Source organism: Ictidomys tridecemlineatus, chromosome 6 (genome assembly GCF_052094955.1).
Source record: "Ictidomys tridecemlineatus isolate mIctTri1 chromosome 6, mIctTri1.hap1, whole genome shotgun sequence".
Classification (NCBI taxonomy): Eukaryota; Metazoa; Chordata; class Mammalia; order Rodentia; family Sciuridae; genus Ictidomys; species Ictidomys tridecemlineatus.
Window position 1 is genome coordinate 140,655,339 of NC_135482.1, and position 20,951 is coordinate 140,676,289.

Below are 20,951 nucleotides of genomic sequence, written 5' to 3' on the forward strand. Positions count from 1 at the left end.
GTGGAGGTTAACTGTTGGCAACCTGTTGTTCTGTCTTTGATAAGTATCCTCATCCTCTGGACCCCACCTCATTATGTACACTGACCTTTGCCTCCTGCCTCAGAGACTCTTCTCTTTTCACTTCCTGTGCTTACTCTGGGTCACATAATCTCTCACTGCCTCAATTTCTGGCTGCATGTTGATGCTCTCTGTGGTTTATCTCACACAGCTCTGCTGAATGTTAGCTGCTTTTAGGACATTTCCATGTGGTTGTCTTGCAGGTCAAATCAGACATGCCTCAAACTAAACTTACCATCTTTCCCCCTCAAATCCTTCCCCGTAATAGCTCTCACCATCTGTCCTCACTATCACCATTTGTCCTCACTATATCTCACCTCCTCTTGAAGCCTCAGGTACTTTGGATTTTTATCTCTGAATAAGTTTTTAGACTTAAATGCTTCTTGCCTCTTTCTGCTATGTTTACTCTCAATGTTACTGCACTCATGTCGGCCATCTTTATATTTGATTTGGATTGTTGTAATAGCTTCCTAATTTATGCCTGAGCCTCTAGGATTGCTTTCTTTCTATCTGAATTTCTGTCATTATGTAGTCAGTCATTCTTAGATCATCCATGTGGATTGCTATTCAGTTTTCAGCTACTTTAGTAAAAGGTTTATAATTTTTTTTCATATAAATTTTGATACCATCCCATTTATTGATTCTTTGAATTATTTACTGAGCTATGGGAGTCTTACTAAAGAAGTCTCTGCCTATTTCTATATGTTGGAGTATTTTCCTTATGTTTAGCAATTGCAAAGTTTCTGTGTCTTTGATCCATTTTGAATTGACTTTTGTGTGGGATGAAGGATGAGTATCTAGTTTCAGTATTTACATATGAATATCCAGTGTTTCCAGCACTATTTGTTAAAAGAGTCTGTTTTTTCTACAATATAAGGTTTTGGCACCTTTGTAGAGAATCAGAAAACTGTAGCCGTATGAATTTGTCTTTGTGTCTTCTGTTTTATTCCACTGGTCTACATGTTTTTTTGTTTATTTTAATTTAATTTAATTTTTTTAGTACCAAACTATTTTTGTTCCTATGACTCTGTATTCTGGTTTGAAGTCAGGTATTGTAGTGCCTCCAACTTTACTCCTTTTGCTCAGGATTGCTTTGACTCTTTTGAGTCTTTTGTTCTTCCATATACACTTTAGGAATGTTTTTTTCTAATTCTGAGGGGAATATCATTGGTATTTTGATGTATTGCATTGAACCTGTAGATGACTTTTCTTAGTATAGCCATTTAAACAATGCTTTATTCTGCCTATCCATGAACATAGGAGGTCTTTTGGTCTTTAGTTTCTTTTCTTTTTTTTTTCTGGTTTCTTTTTTCAAAGTTGTGTAATTTTTTGTTGTAGAGGTCTTTTGCCTCTTTGATTAGACTTATTCCTAAGTGTTTTTTTTTTGGGGGGTGGTGAGGAGTGGGGGAACTATCATGAATGGCTGTTTTCCAGCAGGTTATTTTTCTCAGTATTCATTTTTGGTGTATAGAAAAGCTATTGATTTTTATATGTTGATTTTGTGTCCTGTTCCTTTGCAGAATTTGTTTATCAGCTCTTGAAGTGTACTGGTGGAGTTTTTATGTTCTTCTAAATATAGGATTATATAATTGGCAATCAAGGACAATTTGACTTCTTCCTTTATTATTTATGTTCCTTTTGTTTCTGTCTCTGGCCTATTTGCTATGGCTAATATTTCAAGTACTATTGATAGTCTTCTTTTCATCCCTATGATCAAAATATAAGAAAAACTTAAAGAAGGAAAGGTTAATTTTGGCTCATGCTTTCAGGGATTTAATTTGTGGTTGACTGACTCCATTGCTCTTAGCCCCCATAGTAGGGCTTCTGGTGGAAGGGATCATGGTGGAAGTGCACAGCAGTAGAGTGTTGCTCTGTTATTGTAGCAGTGAGAATGGGGGAAAGAAGCTGCAGGGAATATGAACTCTTCCAGGGCATGCTCCCAGTGACCTACCTTCTTTATCTAGGCCTCACATGCTTGCAGTTATCACACAGTCCATCCAAACAAGAATATACTTCTTTAGGTTACAGCTCTCATAATCTAACTATTTCATCTCTGAGTACTCCCACATTAACACAGGAGTTTTTGGGGGACACCTCATATCCAAACTATAATATTCAACCCCTGGTCCCCCATAGCCTGAAAGATTGTCTGTCTTACAATTCAAAATGTGTCTAGTCCACTTCCAAGAGTTCCCATAGTCTTAACAATTTCAGCATTGTCCCAAAGCCCAAGTCCAAAGTCTCTTTGAGACTTAAGGTAAACTCTGAGCTGTGAGTCCCAGTAAAAATCAAAAATAAGTTACATATATCCAAATGTAATGGTACAAAACAAACATTTCCATTCCAAAAGGAAAGAATAGGGACAGAAAAAGAAGGAATGGGGTCAAAGCAAGATGGAAACCAGCCAGGTAAACATTTCCTCCACACCTGCTGTCAGGGAATATGTTGGCAAGATTTGCACTCCAAAGAGTTTGGGCAGCCTTGCCAATATGGACTTGCTAGGTGCAGCCTCCATGCCCTCTCCTTTAGGTTGGATAAGTCCACAGCCAGAAGCATACCTTGGCAGACAATCCATATTACTGGCATCTCTAATGCTGGAGGTCACCATTCTAATTTTGACTTCACCTTTATAACTTTATGCATCACCCTCTCAGGAGCTTCTAACAGGGATTCTGACTTTGCTATACTTTGCCTGGACTTCCAGGCCTTCCTTTGAAATCTTGGTGAAAGTTTCTATGACCCTGTAATTCGAGAATCCTGCATTTCTGTAGAACCAGTACCACATGGATGGCACAAGGTTTCTAGCTTGAGCTGTAGCTAGGCCTCCTGGGACGATAGCTGGGAGTTTCTGAGTATTTGAGCAGCTGAGCATGGTGAAACAAGTTCCTGGGCACTCCTGTGTGAGCAGGGCGCTACTTCTCTTAAGCAAGTTTTCACTTCTACACCCTTGAGCCTTCAATGGGTTTTCTTTTTGATTACTTAGATGCCCTCAGGGATCTTTCCTGTTGTCTCTGTGCTAAGTATCTAGCATCTCTTTAATGGTTTTAATCTCCTTAACAACCATACCTTTCTTGGCTCCAGTTTTAGACACCTGTAGGCAAATTACAAGTTTTTAAAATCTTCTTTCTTTGCTTTGTGCTCCCAGTTCTTACAATAAATCCATCTAAAAGCTGCCAGACATACACATGCCAATGCTTGAATACTGTGCTCTGCCAGATTAAATAGTGCAGCACTTTAAAATTTGGCTTCTTGCAAAATCTCAGAACATGTGCAAATATGGACATATTCTTTGCTAGAATATAACATGAATGACCTCTAAGCCTAATTCTCAATAGAATCCTTGTTCTCCTCTGAAACCTCATGAGCAAACTTTACTGTATACGTTCCTGTTGACATTCTTGCCTTCTGAATTCCATCAGAATCATCCATGAATCTCTGCTTACATAACATTCTCAGGCCTCTCTGCCCTGCATCTCCAAACTTTTCCAAACTGTTCCCACAAATCACTTCCAAAGGCTTCTGAACCACATTGACATGTTAAGTCACAGTCACAACTCTGCTTCTTAGTACTAAATTCTGTGTTAGCTTTTTGTCACTGTAGCCAAAATACCTCACGAGAACAACTTAGAGGAGGGAAAGATTATTTTGGCTGAAGGTTTTAAAGGTTCAGCTCATGGTCAACTAATTCCATTTCTCTGGGTCCAACATGAGGCAGAACATCATGGTAGAAGTGGACGCCAGAGGAGCAGTAATATCCACATGGTGACCAAGAAGCAGAGAGAATAAAGGTAAGGGGCCACAGGGAAGATGAACCCTTCCAGAACATGTCCCCAGTGGCCTAACCTCCCCACTCCTACTGATAATCACCCAGTTAATCCATTCAAACTAGGATGGACTAGCATAGGTTATAGTTTATAATCTAACCATTTCATGTCTGACTATTCCTGCATCAACACAAAAACTTCTGAAGGCCACCTCATATCTGAACCATACCAACTGTTATTGAATAGGATTGGTCTTGTTCTTGATTTTAGGGGGAAGGCTTTCAGTTTTTCTTCATGTGGTTTGATGTTGACTTTGTCACTTTATGATGTTGATGTAAGTTCCTTCTATCCCTATTTTGTTTGTTTATTTTTTTTTTAATCATGAGTGGGTATTGAAGTTTGTTGTTAGAGGCTTTTTCTGCATCTGTTGATGATCATTTGATTTTTTTTCTCCTTGAATTTATGTATATGATGCCTTATAGTGATTGATTAGTGTAATTGACCCATTCTTGCATCTCTAGATTGTGATTTCAATCTTCTTAATGGGTCGGTGAATTTTATTTGGTAATATTTTATTAAGGACTTTATGTCTATTTTCACTAAGGATAATGGTCTGAGTTTTCTTTCCTTGAAGTGTACTTATCTGGTTTAGGTTTCAGGGATTTATAAGCTTTGTAGAATGAGTTTGGAAACATCCCTTTCATTTTCATAGAATATGAAATGTGAGTGACATTGACAATAATTTTTCTTTAATGATCATTAGAATTCAGCTGTGAATCCATATGGGCATTTGGATTTTCTGGGCATTTCTTTGTTGGTATCCTTTTCATTATCTCTTAAATGTCATTGTTAGTTATTGGTCTGTTAAGGTTTTCTATATTCTCTTGGTTCAATTTTGGTAGCGCATATGATTTTTAAAAATTTATCTATTTCTTCTAGTGTCAAATTCATTAGAATATAAAATTTCAAAATAGTTCCTAATGACTCACTCCTTGGATTTCAATAATGTCTGTTGAAATATTTCCATTTTTTTCTCTGATTTTTGAATCTTCTCTTTCAGTTCGTTTGGATAAGGATTTATCTTTTCAAAGAAGAAGTTTTTTGTTTCATTGATCTTTTAATTGTTATTTTGTTCTCTATTTGTTTATTCTTTTTTATTTCTTTCCTTCTTCTGGTTTTGGAGGTGGTTTGTTCTTGTTTTTCTAAAACCTTAAGATGTGCCATTAGGTTATTTGGAATCTTTCTGATTTCTTTTTTATTTTTGTAATGTAGGCACCTATAACTTTATAAATATCCCTCTTAAAACTGTGTTCACTTTTTCCTAGAGATTTTAGTATGTTGCAGTTCTGTTCTTGGTTAATTCCAAGAATTTTTAATTTTTCCTTTGATTTTTTTTTGATGATGAACTTATTCAAAAGTATCCTATTCATTTACTGTATAGTTTATGTTGTTTTTCTTGTTGTCGATTTCTAATTTCATTCCATTATGATCTGATAGGAAGCACAGTATTATTTTAACATTTTTGTATTTGCCAAGACTTACTTTGTAGTATAAAATTTAGTCTGTTTGGAGATTATGGTCTATTTTGTGGACATTTCCATGAGCATCCGAAAAAAAAGTGTATTCAGCTGTTGTTGAATGAAATATATTATAGATATCTGTTAAGTTCATTTGCTTTATAGTATGTTTAATTCTGTGATATCTTGTTGATTTTATGTCAGAAAGACCTATTAGTGGGGCTGGGGTTGTGGCTTAGTGGGAGAGTGTTCGCCTAGTACATGTGAGGCTCTGGGTTCAATCCTCAGTACCACATAACAATAAATAAAATAAAGGCATTGTGTCCAACTACAACTAAAAAAAAATATTTAAAAAACCTATTAGTGAAAGAGAAGTACTGAAATTATATAGTATTGTACTGGGGACTGTTTGAGCCTTTATGTCTAGTAATGTTTGCATTGTGCTTGTTTTAGTCATACTGATGTTTGGGGCATAAATATTTATTGTCATTATATTTTCTTGTTAGATTGTTCCCTTTATCAATACTTAGTGACCTTTTCTATCTCTTCTAATTTTGACTTGAAGTTTGCTTTGTCAGATATGAGAGTAGCTACTCCTGGTTGCTTTTGGTTCCAGTTGCATGAAATGTAATTTTTTAGCCTTGGGATATCTTCACCTATGAGGTGTGTTTCTTGAAGGCAGCAAATAATTGTCTTGTTTTTTAAACCAATCTGCCATTCAGTGTCTTATTTGAGGATTGAGACCATATATATATTCAGTGTTATTATAAAGAGGTATGTGTTACTTCCTGTTATTTTGATTATTTCCAGAGTTTGCTTTGATCCTAATTCTCATTTGCTGATTTAGTCTTCTCATGAGACTAATTCTTACCTGAGCTCTTTTGTTTGTTTTTTCTTTTTCTTTTGTGTGAGAGGTTTCGTTAAGAATCTTCTGCAATACTGACTTGGTAGTCATGAATTCCTTTAATTTGTGCTTATCTTTAAAGGGTTTTATTTCCCATTTGGTTCTCAAGAATACACGGAAGACGGAAGGAGACCCTCATGGGTTCGATGGTGTGAGGGGGAAAGGAAGGGAGAGAGAGAGAGAGAGAGAGAGAGAGAGAGAGAGAGAGAGAGAGAGATAGATAGATAGATAAGTGTCACAGTAGAATGGATAGAGAATAGGGATAGGAGGGGAGGGGGATTAGGGAGGGCAGCAGAATACAACTGACACTAGGATTGCTATATGTATACACATGGATGTATAACCAATGTGATCCTGCAATCTGTACACATGGAAAAATGAGAATTTATACCCTATTTGAATCAAATGTATGATATGTCAAGATCATTGTATTGTCTTAAACAATTAAAAAAGAATAGCTTTGTCGGGTAAAGCAATTGTGATTGGCAGTTATTTTCTTTCAGGGCTTGAAAGATAACATTCCCAGCTTTCCTGGACTTAAAAATTTCTGGTGAGAAATCTGATATTATTCTGTTTAAGTTTCCTCTAAATGTGACCTGGTGTTTCTTTCTTGTAGCTTTTAACTTTCTTTGATCTGTATTCTTCATTTGTGTTTTAATTATAGTATGTTGTACGTGGTTCTATTCTCGTATTTTCTATTTGGGGTCCTAAATGTCTTCAGTATCTGGATGTCCATCATGTTCCCAAGGTTTGGAAATTTTTCTGTTATCATTTTACAGAATAGAGTATCAATCTATTAGCCTCCTTCCTCAATGCCTGTGAGTCAAGTTTGCTGTTTTAATGTTGTTTTGCTGCTGTGACTAAAAGATCTGACCAGAACAATTTTAAAGGAGGAAAAGTTTATTTGGGAGCTTATGTTTTCAGTGATCTTAATCCATAGAAGTTGGACTCCATTCCTCGGTGCTTAAGGTGAGGCTGCATATCATGGTGGGAGAGGGTGGTGGAGGGAAGTTGCGAGAGACTCCACTCTCCAGATACAGATTTATATACCAAAGCCACACCCTGGTTCCCCCTTGTCCAACTACACCATACCACTTTAGTTACCACTCAGTTAATCCCCATCAGGGGATTAAATCACTGTTTGGGTTAAGACTCTTACAAACCAAGCATTTTCCTCTGCATTGTCTCACATATGAGCTTTTGGGGGACACCTCACATTCCAAACCATAATACAGAGTTTCTGTGTATTCTGATCATTGGGTTTTTTTTGTTATTATTGTTTTGTTTTGCTACTATTGAGCATTCAGGGTTGTACACTTTATCTTTAAACTCTGAGATTCTGTATTCTACGTGATTTAATCTATTGGAGAAACTTTCAGCTGCATTTTAAAATATGAGTTATTATGCCTTCATTTCTGAGATTTCTGTTTGGCTCCTTTTCTGTGTCTCTACCTCTTTATTGAACTTCTTATTCATATCCTATACTGACTTTCTTAATTGTTTCAGGTGTGGTATTTTTTTTTTTTGGTGTGTGTGTGTGTGTTCTCTTGGAATTGATTGATCTTTTAAATAAGCATTCTTTTGTATTTTTCATCTTTTTTTTTTAAATCAGAGCATATTGGTTGTACATAGCAGTTGAGTTTATCCTGACAAAATCATACATTCATAGAATTCACCACTGGTTTGGTGCCTTTTCTTTGAAACAGCAGAATTTCTGGGTATCTCTGACTGAGTCTTTGACTGTTCATTATTAGATTTCAGTGAATTCCCTGTAACTTATCTTGCTGCCATACAGTTTTCCTGCTACTTCAATTCTGAATTATGGAGAACTGGGAAAGTGCAGACTTCTTCTATATCACCATCTTTGTCCCCACCTTATTGTTTAAATCTTGACAAAATGGCAGGTAAAATTGATGGCAATTTATTTTTCACTGGACATTTTGTTCAGGGCAAAAGCAGTTTCACAGTATAAGGAATAATTTATTATTATTTTTAATTAGAAAACTATTAATATCTGTCCACATATGTACCGATAAAAATTTGAATAAATTAAATAATATAATTCTTTCTATCTAGCTGGTGGTTTTCTTGAGTTCACAGTGAACTTGACATGAGTAGCCCATTAGAAATATATATTTCAGGGCTGGGGTTGTGGCTCAGCGATAGAGCACTTGCCTAGCATGTGTGAGGCACTAGGTTCGATTCTCAGCACTGCATATAACTAAATGAAATAAAAGTCCATTGACAACTAAAAAATATTTAAAAAATATATTTTTCTGGCCTACTCATAAGGAAGCATATACACTTTGACTATTTTTTGTAGCATTTGAAGAAATTGTGTAAACTTGTTAGGCAAACTTTATTTTTCTTTCTCCTCAGAATGCAGGATTTTAAATATTTTTCTAGAATAAAAAGAATATTTAGAAGAAAGAAAGCTATTGTTTATTTAACATCTGCTCTACCAAATATCTGCTAGTTATTTTGTACTGTTTTATTTATTTTTAGAGCAACTCTGTAGATCAGTATTTTCAGTGTCATTTTCATTTTCTTATAGGGGGAAACTGAGGTGCAGAAAGATGTAATAAATTGACTAAGATACTGCTTGTATTAAAGGGTATTGCTGAGATTTTCATCTTTCTCTCACTAAAAAATACAGATCAGATGAAAGATACTTGAAACTATAAAAATGCCTTCTAATTTTATATTTCTAAGTAGCATTTCTTATGTAGTTTTAGTTCATTGTGCAGTCTCCTTGGAGCTAATCCTAGAAGGCCTTAGCTTGGGGGGTTCTGGGCATGGACTCTGTAGTTACTAATGTAGTAGTCAGTGTGACATGTGCTGTTTACCTTTTGCAATGTGCTCTATACTTTCAAAATTATAATAATCTGTTTCTTCATTATCTGTACTTCCCAACTACCACCACAATGTAACAAATGTCAGAAACCTTTCAACTAATTTGGTATATCTTTGAAGTCTTAGCTTTCATTGTGCACTGTGCCATGTGGTGTGCATAAGGCTTCAAGTGAGCCTTTGGACCTGAACTGTAGTTTTATAGCTATTATTTATTTGCTGAGAAAAAGGGGCAGAAATATCAAGTTATCTTACATCTTAATATCTGATTTATTAAAAAATAACCAGCTCTGCTTCTGAATTAAAGTATGAAAATAATGAATTTGAAGAAGAGCATAAGTATTAACCCCAATGAGAGTAAAAACATCCACACTTTCATTTATACTTTTAAATTCACACTGAAGTTTGGTTCACAAAAACGAATAACAGTTATGTTACTACTGCTATTATATTTTATGAAAGACAAATTATGGAATTTCAAAGAAATGATTTACAAGTTATTTGTTTATCTGTTAGAATTTTTTAAATACAAAATAAGCATTTCAGGTTTATATCTTTGTGAGTTAATTTACATTGGGGGAAAATACTTTCATATTCTGAATACATGTTAGAAAAAGTAAAATTTTGTGATTTATTGTTATATCATCTTTTTATATTTTTTATCTTGAAACTGTCATGCTTATTAGGTGTCAAGAAAAGTAATGATTAAAATAATGTTAAATAATCTTAATAACTTATTTCCCAGCAAAAAATAATTAGTCTCTAATTATTTGTGTCCCTTGTTTGTATTATCCCTGTGTTTCCAAAGGATAAATGCAGGTAAGAATAGGAGATAAAATTCTATTTGATTTTCTTCCTTTTTCCCTTACCCTTTTGGGGAGGTATCTGTCCAATGTTACTAAAACTCTGAATTTTATTTTCTGTCAGACACAAATCCAATAATTTTAATGGTCTATTTTCTTCATTATTCCTGTGCCCAACTACCACTACAACAAAACAAATGTCTGAAACCTCTGAACTATAGTTTGTTATATCTTTTGAGGTCTTAGGTTTCAACAGTAGACTATGATAATATTTTACTTGTCATATAAGGTTGTCATCTAGTGGTATTTTCAAATAGACATAATTTGGAATTATCTACCTAATAAACTTTAGCCTTTTAAAGCAAGTACTTAACAAAGCGAATTTAGGTTTTAATATTTTCAGAGTCTAAACACCTTTGAATGTTTCTGAATTAGATACAGTTTTATAAAGGTTTTTCCCTAGAACTTTTTTGTAATTTCTGTCTCTTAATCTTTAAGAATATATTTTTTGGGTCTGGCCACTGAAATATTGAAGTTTGACTAGTATGAATGTTAATTGATATGTATATCAAGGCATTTTGTATTGTTTTACATCTCCAGAAATTCTGTCTTATTAAGTAATTTCTTGAAGAACTCTTTGTGTATTCATCCTTTCCATTTGGTTCAGATTAGTTTCATGAAATGTTTTATGAAACATTTACATATGTAAAGAAATTCATGGTATTTTTTCTTGTCTTTGCTTTTGTTGTTTCTGGTTTTATAATATAACAATCTGAAGAGTTAGTAGAGAAAAAATTAAAATAAATTTTGTGATGAATGTTTATACATGTACGTGAAAAATAGTATCATAGGTCAGTTAAATGGTGAAAATAATGTACATTTCTGCATAGAATAAATCATAAACTAAACACTGAGAATACATTTTTAAAGATTGTTTATTATTGAATAAAATAAATCTCATATTACATGGTTTACTAGATTAAGATCAACACCAAATACTAATAGAGGTACTTCAAATAATACATAATTTTATTTGATCCATTTATGTGTAAGCCATAGAGAAAATAAAATTTTAAGCTAGCATTGATTCAGATCCTTTTTGTAAGAATGAAGATTGTAGGGATAGATTGTAGCATTCATTTTGGTCTAGTAGGCATCTACTATATGTTAAGAGTCTGGACAAGAAAATGGTAGTGATGAAAGACATACTTGGTTATTAAGGAAAATGAAATAAAAGATTTTTTTTCATTTTCCACTATTTCTTATAGTGACTCCACCTCTGAATTACCTTTAGTGGAATTCTGATTCTCCTAGTTGCTGGATTTAATAAAGATTGGGCATGGAATCTCATGGATTTATTCAATTTTCTGCTAATGTTCCAATTAATATTCTTGTCTGTGATCTCTCCCCAATACATCTGTAAGCTATATTGAATACATTGATTTGATCTATATTAGGTTATGTGAAGCATATTTTGTGCCCAAATTCTCATTAGTCTTATTTCCTTTCTAATCTTGTTACCTTTCTAATCTTGTTACTCAATATGGCTAAATATTGTATTTTCCCAAGTTATATTCAAAATAGTTATTTGTAAGCATTTTCTTTTGCCCTAAAGAAGGAAATCACATTATTTTGATGTCCCTAAGTTGGAACAGCAATAACTATGAGAAGGATAGGATAACCAAAATTTGGGCAGCTGTATTACAATCTACTTAAATAGTAGAAATAGAAACAATTTAGATAGAGTGAATATTATGTAGATAATTTTTAAAATTTTGTTTTATTTAATGTTTTGTCAGTTTGCAGATCAGAGCTTCCATATTTGCTAAAATCAAAAATACTTCTTAACGTAAGTGGTTTTTGATTATGTTGTATTTTATTCTCTCCTGTCTCCATATTAACTTGGATAATTGGGAGTTCATTATCTTTATTTTCTTTGTGGCTAAGCAGAAATTTATATATTAAATTCTCATTTTGGTATTTTGATATTACAAAGGGCTAGTATTTGCCAATGTGATAGCCCATTGGGACCCTCCCCCCCCCCCGAAAAAATAAATGTAGCCATTTTATTTAAGGTTTTATTCATAGATGGTTAAAATGAGTGTTCAGATATCTGCTTTGTCTTAGTTGACAAAGTCCAATCCCTTTAGGAAGAATGTTTTGATGATTTTTCTTCCTGGTATATTCAAGTTTTCTTGTGTAATTAGCCTATTATATATTAGTGTGTACTAATAGAATCTGTCTTTATTTTAGAAATCCAGGTCTGAGTTAGGATTTAAATGAGTATTCATTATTATATGGGTAGAGGTGGTCAGAGAAAAAAAAAACTGTATTGTTTGCTTTTATGCCTCAGTTTTTGTCTTTTTTTTACCTTAAAATTTTTCGTAATCTGAAGCCAGGCATGGTGGTACATACCTGTAATCAAGCATTGTAATCTTGGCAACTCTGGAGGCTGAGGCAGGAAGGAGTATCTCAGATCAAGGCCAGCTTCAAAACCCTGCAATAATTTAGCAGAACCCTGTCATCCATACACACACACACACACACACACACACACACACACACACACACACACACATCTGTGTAAGTGCCCTCTTCAATTCCCAGTGACCCCTGTCCTTCACTCCTTTTTTGATAGTTTGGAAGTCTGAAGTAAAGGTGGGTTTTGTAAAATATTTTGTAAAATAGTTTGTAAAATATTTTGGTCAAAGATTGACCTAACATTTTAGTCTGGTGTACACAACTCTGCTAAGAAATTTGTTAGGCGTATAATTGTGTTCTTTGCTTTCGTAGTGCCATACAAAATGATATAAAAGATATCTTATTCCTGTTTGCCTCAAAAGGAAGTTGACTATGAGTGAGATACTTGAGGACACTGTATGTCAGAAGCAATTTGGAAGTGAATAAGAGCAAATAAGCAGAGAAACAGATTTTGTAAGTGCAGTGTGTGTGTGCCACATGCAGGCTGAAACATGTTTTGTTTGGCTTGTATATTGCCTTTACAAAAACTTAAAAGCTAAAAATCAGATCTAACAATAGCTGCTTTACCTGTCCTTATGAAGACAGTCAACTAAAGCTATACTATGGCTGCCTATTTCAGCTGGGGCATGTATTTGTAATTTTCCTTGGCATCTTAGTTTTGTTTTGTTTTTAATATGAAAGTTTTCTTTTTGGTGAAGTGCCTTCATTTTTTTTTTTTTTTAATTGAGGTAGGGTCTCACCAAGTTGCTAAAAGCCTCCTTAAGTTGCTGAGGCTGGCCTCAAACTTGTGAACCTCAGTCACCCAAATCACTAGAATTACAGGTATGCGCCTCTGCAACCAGCTTGGTTTTTCATTTTGTGTACAACAGCAAAGCCAGTGAATAAGACTCAAGAATTTTTACTTACCTTCAGAAGAATGAATCAAAGGAAAATTGCCTTTTTTTTTTTTTTTTTAGTTGTGGTAATGGGTTGTGATGGAGATCCACTATCTGGAATTAAGAAATTAGCACTGGGCTGGGGATATAGCTGAAGTGGTAGAGCGCTCTCCTGGCATGAGTGGGGCGCTGGGTTCCATTCTCAGCACCACTTAAAAATAAAATAAAGATGTTGTGTCCACCAAAAACTAAAAAATAAATATTAAAAAATTCTCCCACTTTCTCTCTCTCTCTCTCTCTCTCTCTCTCTCTCTCTCTCTCTCTCAAAAATAAAAGAAATTAGCATAAAGTGGTAGTATTTGTTTTATGCTGATTGAGATTCTTAAACTGTGATTTTCACAAGTCTGTTTTGTATGTCTGGTGACTTTTGAAGATGAAGTAAAGACAGTTGTAGTTAGTGGTACTTGGGCTCTCTAATTCTTCTTATTGAATTAATTATCTGCCATAGGAAAAAGATCCACTTATTCTTTTTTCTGAAGTTAAAAAATTTGTTCATGGTTGCCAATTACGTGACTTTAAGACAGAATTTTAACATCTGCTATTTATGAAAAAGGGAAGTATTTTCTAAAAGTACCTTTATAAAAGTTTTTTCAGGACAAAAACATTGGCAATTTAAAATTGCATTATTTCAAGTCAAAATTAGTATAAAAATTTAACTCTTTAGTGCCATGCTTGTCAATATAATATATTCAAATGTACTTTTATAATTCAAAGTTGTAATGAGGGGTTTTATAATGTTACTGTTCCACAAAATATCTGCTAAAGGGGGGAAATGTGTGTTTTTGCAAGATGTTTTAGTAAGCAAGAGCTCCCTGGGTCCATTTTTTCTTTAGGGTTCATACCCTTGGGTTTTACTTACTCAAAGCTGGTTCATGGGAATTGATTATAATTCTCTTCCCTTGAGTTCCATTGGGTTTGTAGTGGGACCAACTCTATTGCTTTCTTTCCTGATGACCACAATTAAAGGTCACAGTGGAACCTTGTGTTTTGTTCTTTCATTTACTACATTCTTGGTACATGTTGAAGCAAATTTTGACATTTATTTTTATTAATTTTTAAATTCATTGTTCATATTGAAGTTTTAAATGTTTATAAAATAAAAATATTAATATGTAAATCCCAAGTTCTAGTCAATTTAGGTTCTCTCCTTTTGTGAAAATAGTTCAATATTTACTGATGGATCACTAACATGTTAGGATAATCTGTAGAGTGGATATCCTGTTTTTTGATAATTATAGAATAAATCTATAAGGTTTCAAAACATAAAGATTTTAAAATATGAAGTGTGAACAAGGGGAATTTTGGAAGTTTGAAATTGAGCTGTATTTTATAATTTGTTATATTCAGAAATCCTTACATAGTCATAACTTGAAAGAAATCACATGATATTTTATTTAAAGTCAAATTTCCATCCCTGTACAACTTCTGCCTTTAGAATTATTGTTAGCTAGACTTTCCTTTTTTATAATTTGGTAGGTATTTTTAATAACATAATATCCTTTTAAGGGCACAAAGAAAAATATGTGTATGAATTTTCCACTCTGTTCTGTCAGTAATAGTAAACTAGAAATCTGTAAGCAGAACTCTTTAAGTTTTTGTAGTAAAAGCACTTTATAGTAGAGAACAAGGTTACATGTAATCTTAAGAAAAGAATTTTGGTTTATTTTGATTTTAGATAATATTAAGCTGTTTATTTTATCTTTACAGGTATCTTTCAGATGAAGGCATTGAAGCTTGCACAAGTTCTCCTGACAAAGTCAATGTAAATGACATCATCCTGATTGCTCTCAATGTAGGTTACGTTTATTAACTTACAAACATTTTGAAAAACAGACTAAACTGGATTTTATTATAAATAATAGGAAGAATATCTTTCATTGTCTTATACATTTTAAGTTGTGATGTTTGTTGAATTTGGTAATCACATAATAGCCAATTATTAATGCCTATTATATAGAATCCAATAAAAAGAAAAAAATGTCTAATCCAGGCTTCTCCTCTTTTTTTTTTCTCTTTTAATTTTTAGTTGTAAATGGACACAATACCTTTATTTTATTTATTTATGTGGTGCTGAAGATTAAACCTGGTGCTCCATTCATGTGAGGCAAGCACTCTACCACTGAGCCACAACCCCAGACCATTTCTTTTTAACACAGTGATTATTTGTAGAATTTTATAACATTTTTAGTAGCAATATAAAAATTTTTCACTCATTAAAATACATTTTCATTTTGGTTTGCATGGGAAACTAGGTTATAGCCTTTTGACAGTTGTATTTATTGTTTTAAAATAACTTTTCCTGATTTAAAATACTTGTGGAACATTATAGAAATTACAGAAAATCAAAATAAGAAAAGTAAACTTATTATAATTATTATTAAGGTTTTAGTTTGTTGGTATTTTTCTTTCTAGCTCTCTTCCCCCACTTAACTGTGTAGGTATACCTTTTCCATAATTACATTGGCTTTTTTTGAGAATTTTAAATATTTTTTGATGTAAAGAGTAAATAAATGTTCTTTTTCAATTCTGCAGTTACCCTTCTGGTAGTTCTTTTAATAAACACTCTATTAACAATCAAACAATTATAGTTTTTTTTTACAATAAACAATCTATTAATAATCAAATTTTTATTTTGTTACGTATAATCAATGAAATTCTCATAGTTCTGTGGGTATCATAGCACAGATAATGAAAAGCAGAAATAGTGGATACTAAGGACATTTGAAATATAAATAAATGTATAATTAATGTTTTCTTTTGAAAGCACTTAAATTTATAGAATTAAACTTGAGCTTAAACATAAATTTTATGTTCTGAACTTTTGGCATTTTTTGCAGGTTTGAATTTTATTTAGGTTAAGTTGTTTTGTTTGTTTTGGAACTGAGTATTTTGATTTTTAATAAACAAATGACTGAGTTTTTTAATAGTAATCATTAGTTAGGAATTATGCATGTTATCTGTGATTATAATGGCAATATTTCCTAGATGCTTTAACTTTCTTTACCTTGCACCCAAACTAGTGAATTCTACTTTTAAAATGTTGTAAAGAGGTTTATTTCTTGTATATTTAAAAATAGCTTTCTAAAAATGATAGGAAATAGATTTTATGACAGTCTGCCGTTCTTTGTCTTATTTATATACTTGGGTAAATAGTAATGAATTGTCCATAGTTGGTGTGAACTTAAAAAGATCAAGATCAAGTATTTGTTATACACACAGAAGTGACTAATGATCACTACTGAATGAATTAATTTGTCTTTATTATTTTCTTTGAAGTGTATAGTAAAATATTTGAGTACATAGCTATTACACAGTATAATAATAGAAACAATAAAAATCTTTTAGGATGAAGCCAAATCTACTTTTTGAAGTTTTTTCACCTTTTAATAAATTTCAAGCATTTATAATATCCAATTTAATTTATTTTTTAACTTTTCAAAAGATTATTGAATATTAGCCATTAGTTAAGAAAGACTTGTATTACTGATTCTTATTTTATATATATTTCATGTATGTAGTCTCTTTCCTATTGTCTCTTGTCCTGTGGGGGACACAGTAAATTTGTTGCTTTATCTAGCAGTGAACAATAGAATAATATGTATACAGTGTTTCTGCCCAGGGAGGTCCCTTAAAAGTTGGTGCCCAAAGCTTTTATTGGGTGCTTGCAAAGGTGCCCTCTACCCAGCATGCACCCAAATTCTAGACTCTGGTTTTCACTTCCCCCACCCCCCAAAACAGCAGGTGTTCACATTGTTTATACCAATAGGCTAGGCTGTGCACCCTATCTCTTAACTTTGTTAAGTAGGCTTTTCTAAAAATAGCTCCCTCAAGTATGTTGTATGACTCTTCTAGGTTCAGATTTAAAAGGGAGGTATTGAAAAGGAGTGTTCTTAGTTTTTTTTTTTTTTTTTAACCTCTGTAAACTAGGGAATAAGAATATTAACAAATGACATTGAAGTCCTGCATATGGTTTTGACTCAAATATGTGAGTTATTCAGAAAAATAAGTGATAGCAGTCTTAAATTACTAAGCACTATTAATAAAAATTGAAGTCAGTTGTATTTCTTTTTCTCTCCTGAGATTTTTAAAATTTGTTTTAGATATACAAATAGTTGAGTGTATTTTGACATATGTGGAGTATAACTTATTCTAATTAGGATCCTATTCTTGTGGTTGTACATGGTGTGGCGTTTCATTGTGGTGTATTCATTATATGTACATAGAGGAGTTATGTTATTTCCAGATATGTTAAACTTATTTGAATAGTCAGCAACATGTGTATAAGTGGGTAGATACTTTGAAATATCAATAAAATTTTTACTTAATTTTTGTTTTTCTTTTTAATTAAGTTTTCAACAAAGTTTTTTTTTTTTCCAGGTAAGTATTTCTTTTATGTTTGATAAGTATTTTGGGACACAGCCATTGTTCTGGCAATCCTGATACAATGAAATGTTGAATTAAAAAATTGCTTTTGTTGTACTCCTAAACTGACTTTGAATTTAGAGTCTTTAAAGATTTAGAATATCACTAGGCACGGTGGTGCATGCCTGTAATCCCAGGGACTTGGGAGGCTTTGAGGCAGGAAGATTGCAGTTCAAAGCCAGCCTCAGCATAAAGTGAGTCCCTAAGCAACTCAGTGAGACCCTGTCTCTTAATAAAATACAAAATAGGGCTAAGGATATGGCTCAGTGGTTGAGTGCCCCCCTGAGTTCAATTCCCAGTACCCCAAAAAAGAAAAAGATTTAGAATGTCATTTTCATCTTGCTAAAAGCACACTGAAATAACATGCCCTATGTATATTTATAGTACTTTAAGAGTTATATAAACTTTGAGTGTATTGTTTTGTTTTAGCTTTGTGAAACAGAGTTGGTATTTTTTCCATTTTATGAATAAATTAACTGGATTAGGGACATGTGATTAATTATAGTTGTGATGAATCAAAGTTTAGGATTTTTGTCTAGTGCTCATTAACTTTTACTCGATTCTTCATTTTATTTCGAATTAAATTTCTTAATTAATAAAAGCCAGAAATGAGGGACTATAGTGTATCATAAGATTTTTATATTTCTGTTCATAAAATTTGTTTTTCATTTTTCAATATTTCTATCTTTGAATTCAAAATAATGCCAATGATTTTATGGAGTATTTTTTGACTTAATGGTTATATATGTTTAGGTACTTACTCTGTGCAAGTCATTGCTCATGTTTGTTAACATTTGATCTTCAAACTTGTCCTAATGGAGGGAGCGCTAGAATAAGAAAATATTTTTACAAAGTACATTGGAAATGAAAAGGGATACAATTTGAGGTCGTATGTTCTTTTCACACTGTTTCTGGATTGAGGCTGCAAAAAGAATTATAAACCTAAAACATTTTGCACAAGTGTTTGTATTTGGGACTTGATTTTCCTGGCAGTTTCATTTGGTGAGTTTTAGTGTAGGGGTGATCCTTGCATTATATTATAAAATAAATTATGAGTCCTGTTGGTAAAAGACCAGAAAGGATCTGTGGGAATTGTATAGCATGTAAATGCTTGTTTCTTAAGCTGACTGAGTACATGTAAACATTTTAAAAAGGGTGATATTATTGTGGGTGTTCAAAGAAGACTCCTGCCTCTTTAAATATATTCATTTCATATCAAAGTAATTGTCTTAAGTGTAATACAAATTTTCCCTTACACTGTATGTGATTAAATGTATTTAAGTGTATTTTATTTTGTTCATAAGGTAATGAAAAGCTACTATTTACTATATTTAAGGAATAAGAAAAATGATACAACTTTAGATTTACGCTAATTGCACTATCTCAAGCATCAAGATAGTTTCTCAGCCTAAATATTTCGGACCTTTTCCTAAGTCCAATTCATAAACTTTTCATAAGTACTGATAGTTTTGCTCTGAACAGTTTTTTTGCCTGTCCTTTGGTTTTCACTTCAAGAGGATACAATCCTAAAAAGTTCTGCTTTTTATATAGACTATATAATTGTTTTTTGTAGCTATAGATGGATACGCTTGTTTGTTTATTTATTTATTTGTGGTGCTGAAGATGGAACCCAGTGCCTCTCACATATCAGGCAGGCACTCTACCATTGAGCCACTACTCCAGCCCTAGTTTTTCCTTTGTGTTTCAAATGCTGTAAGTCATGCTGTGTTAGTCCTTATGTATTCCTTTTTTTGTTCTGCTGTGATTTATGGAGTTATATATCTGTATTTTCATATAGTCAGTTTGTTTTTCAACTTCTATTTTTGTAATTTGTGTAAGGAAATGAAATAATTTCTTTCTTTAGTGAGATCTTACTTCTTTGCTATTCCAGTGATATTGTTCCCTGGTATATGTGAGTGTTATGTTCTTTGTTAGGATATGGATATTTTAGCCATGTTTTCATGTCTTGCATATCAGAGTTATGTGGATGGGATTCATTTGTTTGAAATACAATATGTTCATATATTTGAAAGCTATCTTCTGATTTTGGATTGAGGCATTATGTTTTTAGTAAGACTGTAATTTACATAAACTCAAATTTGATATTTTAATAGAGGAGAGTAAGTTAAAAGGTTACCTAAGGAAATATGAGGCCTTATATTTTACTATTCATTGTCCTGGCACACGTTAAACAACTTGAACATGAGACTATATTATCTGAAAAGACTGATTAACTTATTATGAGATTCATACATTTAAGCAGTCTTTTCAGATAACAAAGTCCCATACATAAGTTGTTTAACATTTGTCAGTTCAGTAAATGGTAACATACAAGGTCTCATATTTCATGCATATAAAGACATGTAAAAAACTTTTTGTTCTATAAACCTTAAGGAATTTCATCTTTTGTATATGAAATTAGATTTAGATTTACTTTCTATAGAATTCTGTTTTAATAATAATAATATTTTTATTTTAGACAGATCTGAGAACAATTGGCAAGAAATTTCTTCCCAGTGACATCAATGGTGGAAAGGTAGAAAAGGTAAAGCAAATTGCTAACTTCCTGAATTTTGCTAAGTACAATGAATAAGAACATCTACTAAATTAATGGAATATTTTTTCAATAAATTTCAATTGCAAAATATTTTGGAAGTGAACAGTTCACAAAATCATCATTATAATGACTGTCTATACACTTTGAAAAATATTAAAACTTAAATTTTTGTGACTTTAAAAAAATTAAAGGAAAAACACTTTTAGGAATTATAAATATGGTTACATTAGGAATTATAAATATGGTTTACTTTACATGTAAGACTTACCACAGGTTATTGGAACTCAGGACAAAGACTTTTTCCTACCTTCTTATTTTAATTATCTTTATTTTACTTAATAAGAGTGTCAGATTATAAGAGAATATTAGGAGCAATTTGGCAAAGATATGCTTTTGTTTTTTGCTATAATTTTATATTGTACAAATATATATTCATATTATGAACTTTTTCTATGATCTGTTTTTCTTTTCATTTATTTATTTGTTTATTTATTTGTTTGTTTGTTTATTTATTTATTTATATTTTCTTTATGGCACTGGGAATTGAACTCAGGGCTTCACACATGTTAGGCAAGCACTTTCACTGAGCTATACTCCAGCCCTTATTCTTTTGAGACAGGCTCTTGCTAAGTTGCCCAGGCTGGCCTTGAACTTGCAATCC

The 20,951-nt window shown here is 32.5% G+C and overlaps 1 protein-coding gene across 4 annotated transcripts in view; it reads left to right on the top strand.

The window, feature by feature from the left end:
- The window catches only part of LOC101971599 (tudor domain-containing protein 3), a 126,453-nt gene that overhangs the window by 21,800 nt on the left and 83,702 nt on the right, over nt 1-20,951 (top strand). For 3 of the 4 annotated variants that reach the window (XM_078015808.1, XM_078015809.1, XM_078015807.1), the window contains exons 2-3: nt 15,019-15,103; nt 20,213-20,278. In XM_078015808.1, coding sequence (XP_077871934.1) covers nt 15,019-15,103; nt 20,213-20,278 — 151 coding nt within the window. Of the gene's footprint in view, nt 1-15,018; nt 15,104-20,212; nt 20,279-20,951 lie in introns of those variants that run through there. The other variant, XM_005324825.5, reaches the window with a different exon arrangement.